We start from the raw sequence: 17,487 nt of genomic DNA, 5'->3' as shown, positions 1-17,487 counted from the left end.
TAATAGTAGGGCCCCACTGTTATTGTGCTGCTGTCAGTTCTGGAGGTGTAGAGACAGAGCACAAGGTAAAGGAGAATAGTTTCAAAAGCACCTCAGTGAGAAATCCACATCCCAAATTCAGATAAATCTAATAACACAAGGCAAATGTTAATGAAGTCGGCTCCTTTTGTAACCAAGATGTATGATATAACAGCAGATATTTCCTCAAAGTGAAACATCACTATTTTCCCTTCACTCATCCTTACAGCTTTTAACTGCACACATGATTTAAATCATTATGAGCACAAAAATATCCCTAAGACAAATTACACAGTTCATAACAGAAATAAATGCACAAAGGGATAGAACACGGTTTCTGATACTCCACAAACACTCAGAGAAGGTTTAACACACAACATGGAATTTCTTCAGCAGCACTGATTAAACTCAAGATGAGGCAAGGATCTTCTTTACAAAGTAAAGGCACCAGCTCTTTGTAAACACGTACTCCTCTCGCTTTAACTGAGAAAGCACTCAAATGTGGAGGCAACCTGTGTGGTGGTGTTCCATTGCCTGGTTTTTAACTTTGATTTATCTAGTGGGAGACTCTAAATCTCCCTGGAAATGTTACAATGAACCTGTAAGACAGCGTTTTCTTTTATCTGCCTTCTGATACCCATCGAGAAGTTTCAAGGCAAAAGCAATGTCAGTCTGAAACCCACACGTTTGCAGTCATCTCTTGTTTTCACCGTTGTGCTATATAGACAGTTTCCCAGAAGGAACCATTGGCTTATATTAAAAACACAGATACATACAGAAAGGAACTTGTGAACATCTTCCAGCTGTGGAGCGACCTGCTCTGCCTTGTCAAACACACCAGCAAAGACTGAACCCAAAGAGATCAGCTACTTCTGCTCATGACGACTGTACTTCAGAATTCCAGGGTTTTTCCAAGTATGCATCCTGAGTGTACGTGTCTCCTGACACCTGGAGAGGGTTCACACAGTTCTCTAGTAATGAAACCACAAAACTTGAAACCTGCTAGAATAAATACTCTGTACAAAAGTGAACTGCCTGCATCATGGGCAAAATGAACTGAGCATCTTCCTAGCTTCTATCACGCAACAAGCACCAGTATCACCAAACATGTTTCACTACTCATACACACATATCCAGTGATTACACTAATTACTGTTGTTCAGTAGCCAACCAAACTTGTGCGTTTCTAAAGCAACCTTCTTTGAGCTTTTATAAAGCTGACTGAATTTTTAATGCAGTGTTTTCGGGTTCGACAGGACTCTCAACTGGTACCTGGAGAGGAGGGAGAAAAAGAAAGAACAAAGCTGAAATTAAGCTGCTGTTATTCAGCAGAAGCTATTCCCAAACTCAGTATTCCTGGGTAACGATACTATCGGCATCTAACATACAATGTAGTTAAGTAACCAAATGGGGCATTTAGAGAAAGCCCCAGTTTACCTTCTCTCTATAAAGGAAAGAAAACCAAACCAAACCACCAGCCCCCCCACAGAATTGAGTTTTGTAGTATAACTCTAAACTGTACATTTAATACATATAGATATTTATCACATGGAGATAAACTTTCAGTTTTTTTCTCCATGACATTTAAATACAGTAGAATCTTAATGATCAAGGTTTGGTATCAAGATGCTATTGCACTTTAACAACATAGGCATTATTTATGGTGATCTCAGGGTAAGGACTTCAGGCTTTTGTTATATGCTGGCCTTTGGTGACATGGTTTAGTGTGAGGTGTCCCTGCCCATGGCAGGGGGATGGAACTTGATGATCTTAAGGTCCTTTCCAACCCCAACTATTCTATGATTCTATGATATAAATGAAGCTGTGGGCCAATCTCGGCTAATTCACTAGGTGATAACAGAAATCAGACAAGCCATGGACCACTGCCTACAGTCAGTATGCACAACCCCCAGACAGCCCCCTACCCAGGCTGGTAAAGCCACAGGATGCCACATTGTGCACACACAGCTGCACAGGTTTCAGGTTCACGTTAGCTCATAGAGCACCAGCTTGGAAGTTTCTGAACCTTATGCAGAGGCTAACAGTGTGCATCTGATTGAAGACGATCAAAAGCTGCAATATATGCAAGACACCTCCATGTGACCAAGGATCCTGCAGTGTCTGACTCCAAAAAGCTGTTTCATGATCGATCCAAATGACCAAAAATCCCACAACACTGAAAAAAAGTTTCCACTGCTAAACTCCTCCTAGTAACTGTGATCATCTGAACAATCTGCTGAACCATGGGACTGGGACCTCCTGAACAGCAGGAAGTGTGCTGTGCTCACCCTTCATTTAAACTGCAGAACAGACCCAGCTCTTCATGCAGCACAGTAGAGAAACCAGAGCGTGACTTCTGTTCATCAGACACTGCCTTCACTTAAGGGGACTGCAGGCATTTTACATAAAATGTGTAATCTATAACACAGACTCCTAACCCAATACTCAGAAAAGGCTTCACAATTTACAATGCTATGTGTAAATATGTAAAAACAAGATTCAAGCACTAAAACCTGGAAAATCTTCAGAGCAGAAGGTCTTCCAGGTTTTTCAGCAGAGCTAAGGGGAGAAACAGATACCCGAGGGAATCACCCGGTGTGGCTCTGTTGTTCCAAACCAGATGGAAACAGTCATAGTATAAGCTTTTGCAAGTCCTCTTTTGCTGTTAATATTATTATGCCAACATAAGCCAAGCATTCAAGTATGGTAATACAGTCATAGTAGAAGAGTCCCCACTTACAGCTTTCACATCCAAATTCATTATCCCTGAATTCACATTGTGTCTTCGCAAATCTGATTTTATTAAGGCTGTAACAAGGAAATGAAGAGAAAGCTGGTTCACAACTCTGCATTTCAAGGGAAACATTTGTACAGTGCAAGTACATAAAAGCTGCTTTCAGCACATAGTCAAAATACCTGTATTCCCTCTGCTGCATTTGCAACTTGCTGACAATTTGAACTTGCTCCTTGCAAGGCACACGCAGAAGAAGATAACAAAAGCTTTTAAACCACGAGCACTTCAAGCAAAACTGGATGGTTTTAGCATGTTCAGCACGTTTCTAAGTACCAACATGTGTAAGTCACTGGTACAGTTCAGGAATACATCAGGAGTTTGTTACATTTGGAAAACTGCAAAGCTTCTCCACGTATGTATTTGTTTACATGCATTACCCTACCCTAGAGATAGACATCTGCCTCAGATTCAAGACATGACTCCAGAAATGGGTGACAGATGGCTGTCTGTACATTAGCAACGTCACCCTTAAAACAAAAGGTCTGCATGCAGCACATACTTAAAGTGAAAACCAGAGCAAACAGAAAGAAACAGCAACCACTAAACCCCTGCAGTTGTAACTTCTGTCAGCCCAGACAGGAAACCATGTACTGAAATCCTAGATGTCCAAGACATCTAAAAACTACCCAGCAATTCACTGTGTCAGAAAAGCCTCCACATCTTCACATTAACGAGAAATCATTACTTGCATTTCTGGTTACTTACCTGTTAAGACAATGCCCACAAAGATCCAAGCACAAAGAAAGAGGTTTCCTGCACGAGGACTATAGTCTGTCGTGAGTTTTCCTTGAACAAGTGTGAAGACAATTCCAAATATCTACGAACAAAGAAGTTGTTTCATCAGGATCACACAGAAAGGCCATCACTTTACCTTGCAACGTTTTAGGTTATCTCTTACAGAAACCAAATTGACTACAGCACCACAAAAGAGACTTAGAAGCCAAGTCTAAGAAAGCCGCCTTAGACTCAAGCAGAATGGCCTTCCTGAATACTATTTTACTTGAAGAAATAAAATGATACAACCTGTGCTGATGCATTAAGGAGACCTGAGGAAGTGCCTTCAGACTCTGGGTATGTAATTTCCACAGCAAATTCAAACCCAAGTGGGAGATAGCCAGTCATGAAGAACCTATTGAAGAGGACAGCAAGAGGATGGCCTTCATCTATGACTACAGCTAAGGAAGTCAGACATAAACACATCGTATTATGAATTAGCTGGTATCCCAAACTGTCTGTTTTCAAGACCTAACACAATTCAATACTTGCTTCACTGGCTTCATTCCCTCAATTTCGTCCACCAATTTTAGATGTACATCTCTCTTTTTAAGACAAAGATATTTTAAACTATTTGTCCTGTTCCACATAACCACCTGCACTCCACCTATATGAAACATCCTTCTCTGACCCATCCATGAGCCACTCCATAGTTGAAGCCAATTGATTTCAAACAGACGTCATCCACAAACATTGTTTTATCATGCCAAACATCCACGCTGGAGGACAAAAAGGGACCATCAGTAGGAGGTGAAGCTGGACACTAGAACATCCGCTAGAACCCGCTGAGGAAGAAGCTGAGGGGACTCACCGATCATGGGCTTAATGCAGTTGAGGTTTCTAAAGTCTAACTGGTTTTTAAAGTGAAGATCTCAAGACATTTCTGGTTTTACCTTGACCGCTGTGCCTGGATTCAGCACTATTCCCTCAGCACCCTCTGGGGCTTTTAGATTATGAGAGGTGCTCTTCTGAGTGAACAAAGCACCCAGCATGCTGCTTGGGTTACCAGAATTTTGATCCAAATCACCACACACAGAAGCCAGCCTTCCTAGAGTTTAAACTCTGATCACTTATGCACTAGTCAACAGAAAGAGACAGCTTTACTGCAGAGAGCTTTCTGAATTGGAACTAAGCAAACTGACCCCATACAGACTGTTGGGTCCATAAAATGTTAAAAGAAATTCACTGAGAAGTGAGTTGCTTTAGGTTTATTTTGATGTAATTGAAGGTGGAACCCTAGTAAACCCTATCTGTATTGTGCGCTACAGGCATAGAGAGGATGGCAACGGAATATACAGTAGAATCACTTAAGTTAAAACAGTTACTGTTTCTGAAGAGAACTGCAGGAAGTCTTCTAGCCCTCTAAATGCTTACCCAAGTACTCCTCCAGTCACAAACACTACTGTAAGGTATCCGAGGTCCAGGGTGAAGGTAAATACCAGCATTCCAATGAAAGAGAGAATGTAAACGATCAAAGTAGTTTGTCTGTAACCCAACCAAAATAGAAAGCGATTAACAAAAATGAACACTGTTAATGTAAGGTCATAGCATATTGCTGAAGCACAGAAAGGTAACAGAAACATTACTTATTCTCTAGCAACTGGCATTCTACAGCTGTAAGATTTGCTTCATGTCATTCTGACTCAAACATACGCAATGAGAACGTACCCCTCTTTACTGCCTTGGTTATATGGCTGCTTTACTCAAGACTAAAGACACTTACTCAGACTCTTAAAGAGTGGACAATCACAGCAGATGCTATTACCTTAAGACTGTCTTAATTCTCACTTAGGTTGTACCTCTTGGCCATTCTGCAGCACTGCCCATTACACGTCAATATACCAGCAGCCAAATCGAACCCTATTAGCAATAGAAGTCAGCCTAAGAGGCAAGTCAAACAAATCTCATTACAATGTTCCATTTATATTAACCCTGGAATAAGGGATGTAATCCAAAATATTAAAGCATATATCATTTATAAGCCAAAATACACGCAGAAACACAGCCAATATGCAGCATTAACATCCGTTAGGTTTCTAGAGCTCCTGCACATAATGTACTAAGAGTCACAGGGGAGAGCTACTCCACTGCAAGCAGTGCTCCAGGGCACTGCTTACTCCTGGGGGGCACCACACCATGGGTGATGGACCCAGGAGCTCCTACCCCAGAACAGAGTTCTGTTCCATGGTCACTTCCTGAATTTAAAGCAAATATTACGCTTGCTAATTGGACCTCCATCAACCATCCATTTTACAAACCAATGCAGAGTAGGTTTTGAGCTTTTATGCTTTCCTAGGAGAAGGAGCCCAGTGGGCCACCTGGCCACTGTATGTAAGACATACAATGCCTTGTTAGTCTTATGCTCCTGAAGAGACAGGAGTACAAGGAAAACCCCTTCACATCTTTGCATACTCTTCTCTCATTTCTCTTGGCCAAGAACCAGTGTCAAGCTTTTGCCTCAAGAAACCAGTCTCCATCAAGGCTGCTAAAGATCAGAGATGAACTGCATTTTATCGTTGGTTCAGTTCAGTCCTCAGGTTGCAGTGTTTTTCTAAGGCAATTGCACCACTCTCCTACCCCTAACCCCATACATGCCTACCCACACTTACTTGTATGTTTTAGTGTAATCCAGCCACAAACCACAAATAATCGAACCCACCATTCCTGCCACCACCAGTGTCAAGCCAATTCTCCCAGCGTTCATTTCTTCTCCCTTTCAACAAATATTTATATGGTGCTCATTAATAACTTGCTTCCACTCAGAGTGAAGTTCAGACCTCTTGGTAGTCATAAGCACAAACACATACTCCTATGACTCCCATAGCTGCATGGTGCAAGAAACTGCAGGGGGGTACAAAGGAAACCAAACGTCTGAGCACACACAGCACCTACATAACAACACACATCACCTCTGCAAATGTTCAGCAGAAAAAGAAATACAAAGAAAATCCAAGAACCTTACCTCATAATGAGTTACTATCATCTGGTTTAATAGTGTGGAGACAGAATAAAATGCTCCAGTCATAATACCTGCAGTACCAAAGGAAAAGGTTCAGTCGTTTCAGGCGTAGCCATGCAAATATGCTATCCTAAAGAGTACCTTCAGGTATTTAAGACTCACATCAGAGGCAAAACCTCCTCACCAGACCTACAAATGGTATTTTGAACCCTGATGGATTTTCCAGCATTGGCTGCTGAGTAAGTAAAAGGTTGTCACTTCCTCCCCCCTAAAAGCCACCGTAACTAAAACCCATTGTACTTTCCACACATCTGGACTGCTCTGCCAGTCTACAGCCAGACAGCACCACTTACCATAACTGATCAGCAGAAATACAAATGGAATATTTCTGAACAAGTTAATAATTGACTGCTTGTAGGAGTAATCGTCGGGAGGCACAGTCTGCAGGACTGCTTGAGAGTGACTAGGAGGGTACTTGGGCTTTTCTTCAAACACTGAGGAAAGAGAAGAAGGAACGATTTTGACTCCTCTTTATGCTTTTTCTTTCTGAAGTGTTTGAGTCTGATGAATTTCAGATTAACTTGTGCTTTGTAACACTCCCATGAAACAAATACTCTAGGTTTTCTCATGGAAGAACCAACTCACAGCCACAAAGGATGTGCTAATGATTTGGTCACGTCTGATCGCTCCCCACGTAAGGTCAAAGACAGACTTCACCTGCAATGCATCTAGACCTCTGTATCTGAATTGTAAGATTAACAGAGAGAATTCACATTATATTATAATGGCCTTATAGTAAAAAGAATAAGTGAACTAAATACTCAGAGAGGTCACCCTATGTGAAGCAGACATACTGTAACAGTAAGCTGGTTGTCACTTAAACCTGGCACATCACGTAAGCAAACAAAAGTAAACTGGAGAAAAAATAAATCGCAGCTGTTTTAAGCATAGGCAGGTGCTTTAAGCATGACGTTGTAAACACTCCCTGTGGTCACCCTTTACATTATAAGGGAACACTTACCAACGCCTGTTAAGAAGAACAAAAGTGTGGATACTATCGCTGTTCCATAGAACATGATGCTGATGTTATGTGCCATTAGATCGATATCATCCGGTGTATTTCGAACCAAAACAGGTGGCAACAAAAAGCCTATTGCAGTGCCAAGCTGGAAAGCAAGAAAAGGAAATCAAAACTCATTTCACTCTGAACATAAAAACTTACAGAAGAATTTATATCATAATAAGAATTAATCAAACTATGAAGGAAAAGTGTTCCTTTAGCATCATGCTTTCTGAGCCATTTGCTTTCAGTGACATTTCACAACCAGGTCTTTCATAACTCAGGCTTTAACCTTTTCATTTCTAAATGAAACTGCAAAACTACACCTAGCATACAGCACATTCAACAGCTAGCATTAAGCAAGCCTTTCTGCAGAAGAATCTTTCCCAGGAAAACACAGTGCATGCACATAAATCTGTATCGATCATTCTGCAACTGAAGTCCTGGAGATGACAGAAGCTACTCTTGTAGTAAATGCCCTCCTTGATCAAAACCCTCCACTTGATGTCCAGATCCTGCCACCACAGTAACAAAGATTGGCATGCCAGATTTATTGCAGAGCTGATAGGGCAGAGAGGGCAAGAGGAAAAGAACATCCTGACTAAGGACCACAAACCTAAAACCTCCATCTGCAATTATTGCTGAGGAAATAAAGAAATATCACAAAATAAAGTAGTAGTGGGTTTGTATCTGGAGTCAATTCCAAAGCAGCAACTGATTTTGTGTGAAGGAGAGACAAAAAACAAGGACTGAGATTTTGTGTGTATATACAAAACATTCTAAAGCACGAAGGAACAACAGCCTTGGACTATTCTCCAATTTATGCCTGCTGCTCCTCCAGAGCTAAACTGAATTTTAAAGTGTTAGAACTTTTGTTTTTAGTTTTTTAACTAAAAAAACCCAACCAAAAAAGCCCAACCCAAACTGAATCTATTTAAGGCAAAAAAAAAAGAGCACCAAAGACTGTTAAAATACCCACAATATTCAAAGAAAGTAAAATGATACCATTCTCCCCTTTTACACCTAGAGAGGTTAAGACCAGAGGAATCAAGAGTTCTGATGAGTGTGATATGCCCAGTTTAAGATGCTAAATACTTGTGGAAATCCAGCATTCCCAACAACCCTTGACAGGTACATCTGCTGCATTCCCAGTGATTTGTTTCAACTGCAAGCAATCAGCATCTCAAGAGGTAACAGAATCGATGCGGTTTTTGACAGCTCCTCTGTCCTTCCCTTCTGGTCCCAGTCCTGTTTGCTCTAGCTCTGAGGTTATGCAAAGAAATCCCATGACCAGCTGGTTATAGCAACTGTTAACACAGCTCACCCTGTGCAGCGAAACATGCACAGTGAGACTGTATTGTATTGCATAGGCAGAAGTGAACTGCACTGGGGTATACAGACAACATCACTTCTAACTTCCCACTGCCTAATTGGTCATTTCACTACTCTTACAATGTACTTTGAGAGGGCTTTTCAATAAAGCAAAAACTGAGGACAGAAATTCTCTTGTTTGACACTGTATCAGTCTTTATAGATCACAAACAGGACTGGGATCTTAAGACCTATGTAGCGCACAGCTCTGAGCTAGCAGGGTATAGCACAGCTGCAGAATAAGCCTTTATCACTTGCACAGGACTGCCAGAGGAAGGTGAAACATTTTGCCAGTGCACTCCACAGGTGCTTCCCTAGCAGAAGACCATCAAGCATGTTGCCACACTAAGATTCATCCTTCCAGAAGGGAATACGCTCCAGAATCGTTCACACCTCTGCTCCCATTTTCCTTGTGCAGCTTTCTCACTGTTGCTATCTGCACTCCTGCATCACTTCAATCCCTGCATCTGAGTGAAGCATTAGACTCAGAGCGGGATCCCTGGCACTGCACTGCAGAACTGAAACTCCAGTAACTCCTGCTACTGGGAGAACTGGTGCATGTCACAAAGAGCAGAAATTTAGCTGCCAAACCTGATTCCAGGGCACAGATGCAAAATTTCTGCTCAACTGCTAAACCAACCAACAACCCCCAAAGTGTTCACTCCGAATGGGGCAGTTGACTTGTCCACTGGAAGACTTCAGTGCAAAACCAGAATGTTTTGGGACAGCACTGGGAAAACTGTGAACAGCAAAGCATGACCTAATGAGCAGCCCTAACTGTAAATATGCAACGCCAGTATTACCAATGTAATAATCCAAACATAAAATTACTCACATGATAAAAAACAAACCCCCTGCTACCTTAATCAAACTGTGCCTATGACCTCATCCCACATCAGTGATGCTGATGGGAATCTTAATGTTTTGCTGGCACAAAACAAGCAGGGACAGTGGCAAGGGAGAGAACAAGGCTATGGGGAGGTACCATCTCTTCACCCATGCTTTCAGATACGCCTGTTCCAGCTCTCTGAATCTGGCCAGGACCTGAGAGCTTGAGTACACCTGTGACTCCATTGTCAGCTCCCCACAGGATGTGAACTCACAGCCCTGACCATCAGCACTTAGTGAGCCCAGGCCATATTTTAAAGAGCAAGAACTAAAGTATATCGGCATTGGGGCTCTCCATCAAAGGTCACATCCTCAATCCCCTGCCAGCCAAGGGTGTATTCGATCAGCTGAATGATACCAAATGGAAGCAGCAAGATCCTGAATGCAAGAGGAAGAGAAAGCGGAGCGGGACGACTTCTGCAAAGGGTCTCAACTGATGTACTCCAGGCAGCCGACAGAAGCATGCGAGCTGCTACACACTGCCACAGAGCCAGCGTTCTGCAGAGCAAGCCTGGGAGGTATCACCACCTCCACTGCCCGTGCTCCATCACTTCTCCTCTCTCCATCACCACCGCTTGAGGAACGCTTTCTCCCACTTTAACGGCCTGTTTTTAACACCACACCAAGCTCCGGAGAAGCCTCCCTTGCCCCCTACCTGGTTGCCCAGCACAGCCACGGAGCAGGCGGTGGAGACCTCGGTGGGGCCGAACCAGACGGAAGCGATGCGCGAAGGCAGCCCCAGGATGAAGACCTGTGCCACGGCGCAGACAGCCTGGGCCGCCAGGGTCAGCGGGTACCGGCCGGGGGCCAGGCTGCCACACTTGAGCCAGGCGCCCAGCCCGTTGAGGCCGGCACCCAGCAGGGCCGTGAGGCGCAGGCCGCGGGTGTCCAGCAGCCAGGTAGCGGGCAGGATCAGCGGCACGTAGGCCACCATGTAGACCATGGAGAGCCAGTCTATCTGCGTGAAGGAGACGCGGTAGAAGGCCGCGAAGATGTTGCTAAGGATGCTGTACTGGATCCACTGGAACGCGTTCACCAGCGAGTAGCTGCTGAAGACGGCCAGCACCGCCAGCCGCCGCCGCGACAGCCGCGTCTCCACCCGGCCGCCCGCCGCCGACAGCATGGCTTCTGCCTCCGCCTGCTCTCCGCCGCCTCCCTGCCCGCCGTCCTCCGCCTCCTTGCCAGGTAGGAAGCCGTTGCAGCGCTGCAGGGCGGGCGCGGCGCTGGCCGCCGGCATCTCCCCGCTGTCCCCCTCCGCCTCCTCCTCGCCGCCGTCCTCCACCATCTCGGCCGTCTCCGCACCCAGCTCCCCCGGCAGCGGCGCCCGCAGCCCCGCTCTGCCGCACAAGGTCACCCGGTTCCGGCTCCGACACCACGGCCGCCCCGCCCGGTGGGAGGAGCGGGAGGAGCGGGAGGTGGCCCCGGGGAGGTGGGAGTGGTCTGGGCGGCCCTGGCTGCTGGGGAGCTGCTGCGGTGGATGTGTATGAGTGCGCTGTGTATGTGTGTGTGTGTATGTGTATGTGTATATGTATATATATATATATGTGTGTATGTGTATACAGACACACAGAGCCTCGCATATGTGTGTGTATGGTTAATTATTTATTTATTCTATAGCATAGAACCACAGCCTGGTTTGGGTTGGAAGAGACCTTAAAGCTCATCCAGCTCCAACCCCTGCCACAGGCAGGGACCCCTTCCACTGGAGCAGCTTGCTCCAAGCCCCTGTGTCCAACCTGGCCTTGAGCACTGCCAGGGATGGGGCAGCCACAGCTTCTCTGGGCACCCTGTGCCAGCGCCTCAGCACCCTCACAGGGAAGAGCTTCTGCCTAAGAGCTCAGCTCAGTCTCCCCTCGGGCAGGTTCAAGCCATTCCCCTTGCCCTGTCCCTACAGGCCCTTGTCCCAAGCCCCTCTCCAGCTTTCCTGCAGCCCCTTTAGGCACTGGAGCTGCTCTAAGGTCTCCCCTTCAGGAGCCTTCTCTTCTCCAGGCTGCCCCAGCCCAGCTCTCTCAGCCTGGCTCCAGAGCAGAGCTGCTCCAGCCCTTGCAGCATCCCCATGGCCTCCTCTGGACTTGCTCCAACAGCCCCACATCCTTCTTGTGCTGTTGCCCAGGGCTGGACACAGGACTGCAGGTGGGCTCTCACCAGAGCAGAGCAGAGCAGAGCAGAGGGGCAGGATCACCTCCTCTGACCTGCTGCTCATGCTCCTGTTGATGCAGCCCGGCACAGGGGTGGTTTCTGGGCTGCAAGCACACACTGCCAGGTCATGTTAAGCTTCTCGTCAACCAACACCCCCAAGCCTCACTCCTCAAGGCTGCTCTCAATCCATTCTCTGCCCACCCTGTGTTAGTGCTTGAGATTATTACACATAAAAACCTTCCAGCCTTTTAAACCCAGAGAGGCTGCCCATGTGGGTGACTGAGAGCCATGCGGAGATGGGAATGATGTATCCAATCCCTACAGTATCCCCAAGGCAGGAGCAACATAACCACAGCCCTGCGATCACTGTCTTGGCCAGTGCGTGCTGGCAGGCCAGGCTGAGCGGTGCGGGACAGGCCCACTCTTGATCCCTTCTACATTGTCAGCCTCCCCTGACACTGCCGGCACGTTCATTGAACATCACCGGCCTTCCCCTGTGATCTGTCTCTTCACGGTGCCAGTGTGGAGGAATGTTCTGCAGTGGTACAAGATGGATGGGAAGAGACAGAGGCTGGAATTGCAGCGGAGGGTGTCCAGGATGGGTGCAGTGTGAGTTAATCTGCATCCACCCTTGCCCTTCATTGCCTCCAGTGCCGCGGGCTAAATATTCCTTGTTGCCGCTCAACCTCTGGAATCTGATTTGACACATGCCCAAAAAACCATCTGCCTGGATTATGTGCGGAGGTGGTTTGATATCACTTCAGTCAGCAATCTGCCCTCAAACCCTGCTCGGGACACGTCTGCACATGGAGAGCAGTGCCTGGCAGCCCCTGGCAGGGATGGGAATTGCTGTAGATGCTGTACCCTATTAAAGAGCCAGATTGTTCTCCAAAGAGCATTAGGAAAGTACAGGAATATTGAAGTGTGTTCAAAACCTGAATGTTTTACTGGCTTCTGTGGGAAATCAGTTGGCATGTGTTCAGCAGGTAACACACTACCCATTGTTCACGGGTATGTCAGAGCCTAATCAGGTCTGAGTCTGTGTGGTCGATGCACTTAGGCACCAGCCTTAAGTTCCCTCACTAATTATGAATGGTATTTTACTCAAGATCGGGTGATTTGTGTAAGCCACATGTCCTGATCTTATTTACAGCATGAGAAATAATATGAACACACGCTTCAGAACACTGATCTGGCTACGTTTGCTTTCCCTGAGCAACAGTAGTGATGAGTGTGGGCACCGTGGAGTTTTAGCAACTGTTGGAAGTGAATCCTGGATTTGAAGATCACAAGTGTGTGTTAGAAACCTGCCTTTAAAAATCAAGTTACTTGTGTCAGATTCAGAGGGAAAGGGGAGGCCATGAGGGGGGATCCTGACGGTAGAGAAGGGGCAATGGAATGTGAGAGGTGGCCATGAGGGCAGCCATGAGGGGAGATCAGTTTGGCCTCAGTGCCGTGGGTTAGTGGTGGCCTTGGCAGTGGACTTGATGATTTAAAGGTCTTTTTGAACCCAGCTGATTCTATGATTCAGGCTCTTCTTGCCTCTTTCATTCATACTAAGAAAAAGCCTGATTTGTTTGTAGTTTTCCTGTGTAAGATCAGACTCTGGGGAAATGCCTCTGACTTCTTCTGCCTGACTTCACAGTACAATTGCTAAGTGCTGTAGCAGTGAAGCCTATTTAAAAACAGGTCTGCATGAGGGAGAGGCGTAGTGGGAACTGAAACAAACCTCAAAGCAGCAGAATAGCCGGCTTTCACTTCAGGGATGTGTGTCTGCGTGCACATTGGTAGAACCATGCTGAAAACACACCTGAGACAACGTCTGTGAAAGTGTTTCCAGCAGTGCCCATTCGTGGTCACTGGGAGCCAGCCAGTCATCCATGCTGCTGATCGGCTACAGCCACCTCTGGCACAGGTCGTGGGTTGGCCTTGGGGCCAGGGAAAGGACCATGATACTGTGGTGGGTCATCTACATGTAGCATTAGTGTCCTAAACAAAGCTTGTTCTTTTGGATAAACATTGATCTGCAGCTCGTTTCATTTAACATTTTTTCCCATTTCATTCTCAATGACCTCAAAGTCCACCCAGAGATTACATTTACTCCTTAAAGAAAGAGGAAAACGGGCTTTGTTCTCCTCTCATTCTTCCTTTTCCTACTGTTACACCCGTGGCTCCATAGAGCAACAGAGCTGCTGCCACCTAATACTCCCAGTGAAAGGTTCAAATTCAGCCTGTCCTGGAATGGGCAGCACATCTTGGGTTTCACTGCTACAGTGCCCATAGAGCACCGTCTCCTCTATCCGCCTGACTATCCGGCACACAGACTGTCATCTGCTTCCTGCACAGGGATCCCACATGGAAGGAATAACTGGGCATCAGGGTACTGTAGAGACAAAGAGGCTAAGCCTGGCAGCGGAAGGAGCACATGGATGAAAGCTGCCTCCCCATGAGGAGAGGAGACCTTCTCCAGAATGAAGTTTATTTACAACAGATCAACACAAAGCCAAATCCACCTTTGCTGCAGCTGCATTGATCTTGGTGAAATAAAAAAAAGGTTGATTTTGATGGAGTACTGTCAACACATTTCCATCTCTGGGGACATTTCTCTCCAGAAGTAGCTTCCTAAACAAGATACAGGAAAAGGCAAACCAAACTGACAGCATCAAGGCAACACTTTGATACTTATCTCCTGGCTTTTTAGTTTTTCATAGGCTTCACAACCATTGCTTCTGATTTACTCCCATTTCTGTGAGAAACAGGGCCAAGGACATAGTTATCCAGCAAGAGAAAGTTATACCATGAGAAACATCCATTGCAGGAGTCCACTTAAAACACGTGGCCTTGGATCTCTACATTTCATGGACAATTTATTACCTAAAGCCAGGACACTGATGTCAAGGTTTACAGCGCAAGCTTAAAACTGCTGCTGTCCTTTTGCAGTCTGCCCTCAAACTGAAAATTTAGGCTATCCTGAATATTCCTGTTAGTGATAGGGCCAGAAATTGCTTGTGTACACCCAAATGTTAGCAAAGTTGTTTTCCTGAATGCTGTAAAAAAGATGTAATATGTCTTATGTATCCGGAGTCACTGGGAAGTAGCTGATACTGGTTTACTCCACAGCAATTGTTTTCTTGTGCCCAAAGTCCAGAAGTCAGACAGAAAGCAAGCACTCAGAATTGCAGGCTGGAGAGTGTTAAAAAGCAATTAAGAATGCAGTATCCTTACTTGTAAGGGTGTTACTGTTCCTCCCCTAGCATATGTTCCAGTGGAAGTAAAAGATTAAACACTGATTTATAAGGTATTTATAATGCATATGCTTTTCAATGCAGAAGTTGATGTCTCAATGCAGTGAAAACCTCCATGGCAGGAGAGCACCAGGTACTTGTCTCCCACAACTGTTTAAACAAGAAAACCACAGCAGCTGAAGAAAGGGCTTTCAGAACAAAAGATCTGAAGTTCCAACTGTGCTAGAAATGACCGATTTTAGCAGGATATTAAACAAACCTCAATAAGCTGGACTTGAAAGAAAGTAGTTGGAGTGTCACATGTTTCAATGTCTTGATTGAAAGCTATTAGAGAATACAGGGGAACACGTAAACATCCTCTTCCTCCTATGCAATCCTCATTCCAGCAACATTTGCCCATTCTCCCACAAGATAAAGGCCATTATCCCAGTTGGAAAATGAGTGCTTGCAACACAGGACACAACTGAAATGTGTTTGTAGCTCCAGTTTGTCTGGCCACCTCAGGTTTGGAATATGACTGCCCACAGTAGGCACATTTGCCAATGTACTGTCAGGAATATAGGAGTATACTGTTAAGTATCAGAGAAAAGTTGTGGATTTTAAAGTATAGGTAATGTACTGCAAACAACAGAAATTCGTGTTTCTGGGTGTCCCAATCCATACAAAAGAGGCAGAAATCTACATCTGGTACTTGTGTCAAGCTGCCATCTGGTTTTCCTTTTGTAGGTAGCTATCTGCTGAATAAACCCACCAAGGATGCTGAGAGGGACTATTTTTCAGGCACTGTAGTGATAGGACAAGGGGTGATGGGTTCAAACCTAAACAGGGGGAGTTCAGGTTAGATCTAAGGCAGAAGCTCTTCCCTGTGAGGGTGCTGAGGCGCTGGCACAGGGTGCCCAGAGAAGCTGTGGCTGCCCCATCCCTGGCAGTGTTCAAGGCCAGGTTGGACAGAGCCTTGGATGACATGGGTCTAGTGTGATGTGTCCCTGCCAGTGGCAGGGGTTTGGAACTGCATGATCTTAAGGTCCTTTCCAACCTCAACCATTCTGTGATTCTATAATTCAGTAACATGAGAGGAATTGCTCCCTAACAGTTTTCTCTACTGGCTGCAGTGAGATCCCAGGTGATGAACCCAGATGCAGCCTTCTGTGAATTTGGAGCCATTAATAGCCCACTACAAAAACGTACTTGTATTTTGGAGACAGGTTGTTCGCACCCAAGCTTGAGAAATATTGCTGCTTTTACTATTGAAGAAACCCAAATATTTAGTAACTGCTTGAAGTTCCCAATTTCCCTCTGAAGAGGTTATCATCAGGAAGAGAGCCATGTTCTTTGAAAGTCTATTTCCATACAATGGGGGAGATGCTGGCTGACCTCAGCTTAACTAAAAACCAGCAGGAATTTGTTTGTTTAGACTGAGTAACAATAAAAGATGCCTGCCCGAGACCCTGCCTGCAACAGTACCTTATGGAAAATGCCTTAAATCATTTTAACAGGACGTCAGCCAGACACCAAGAGGGACTCTCCTTGTTGGAGCTCCTGCGTTGGGAAAGCACTCCAAGCATTCCCCAAACCCCAATTTGAACAGTAAGCTTTTGCAGTACTCCTAGCACAATGCCCTCCCAACACTATGCCCAGTTTATGAGAGCACAGCTGGGAACACAGGGCACTCAGCACCTCTGGCACTCACTCAGCACCTGACAGCCCTGAGGTGTCCACAGTTACATTCATCAGTGTGTTTTAGTGGAGCATCAGTCACATAATGTCAGCCCAACAGCTGAAGCGTTGACTTGAAGGTTGTTTCTCTGTCTTGTGAGATCCCTGAGGCTCTTACATATACGTAGAATCATTTAGGTTGGAAAAGACCTTTAATTTCATTGGGTCCAAATGTTAACCTAACACCGCCAAGTCCACCACTAAACCATGTCCCTAAGTGCCACATCCATGGGTCTTTTAAATGCCTCCAGGCATGGTGACTCAACCACTTCCCTGGGCAGCCTGTTCCAGTGCTTGACAACCCTTTCAGCAAAGGAATTTTTTCCCATATCCAGTCTAAACCTCCCCTGGCACAGGAAAAGAGGCCAACACCCACCTATCTGTGTATATGGTTTTGGTTTTGTTTTAAGAATAGTAAGACCAAGACAGTGAAAAAGAATACATGTAAATGTTACATAGCACTGAGGCTCTTAAAGTGCATGAACTTTAGAGAGACTATAGAAAAAGGATTTTAAAAGACCAT

The 17,487-nt window shown here is 45.4% G+C and overlaps 1 protein-coding gene across 1 annotated transcript; it reads right to left on the bottom strand.

Moving 5' to 3' along the window:
• Positions 1–558: 558 nt before the first annotated feature.
• On the bottom strand, positions 559–11,241 carry FLVCR1 (FLVCR choline and heme transporter 1). Its single transcript, XM_061348354.1, has 10 exons — positions 10,520–11,241; positions 7,567–7,711; positions 6,899–7,039; positions 6,549–6,616; positions 6,196–6,299; positions 4,961–5,071; positions 3,836–3,941; positions 3,518–3,629; positions 2,759–2,826; positions 559–1,290 (listed from the first exon to the last, which is right to left on the bottom strand). Exons 1-10 carry the CDS (start codon positions 11,147–11,149, stop codon positions 1,228–1,230), a joined length of 1,548 nt encoding a protein of 515 aa, XP_061204338.1. The 5' UTR covers positions 11,150–11,241; the 3' UTR covers positions 559–1,227.
• Positions 11,242–17,487: the final 6,246 nt, after the last annotated feature.

The sequence above is a fragment of the Neopsephotus bourkii genome, unplaced genomic scaffold, assembly GCF_033783945.1.
Source record: "Neopsephotus bourkii isolate Nb327-2 ecotype Australia unplaced genomic scaffold, CSIRO-AGI_Nbou_v1 NB_354, whole genome shotgun sequence".
NCBI classification, from domain to species: domain Eukaryota; kingdom Metazoa; phylum Chordata; class Aves; order Psittaciformes; family Psittacidae; genus Neopsephotus; species Neopsephotus bourkii.
This window is presented reverse-complemented; position numbering and strand designations above follow the sequence as displayed.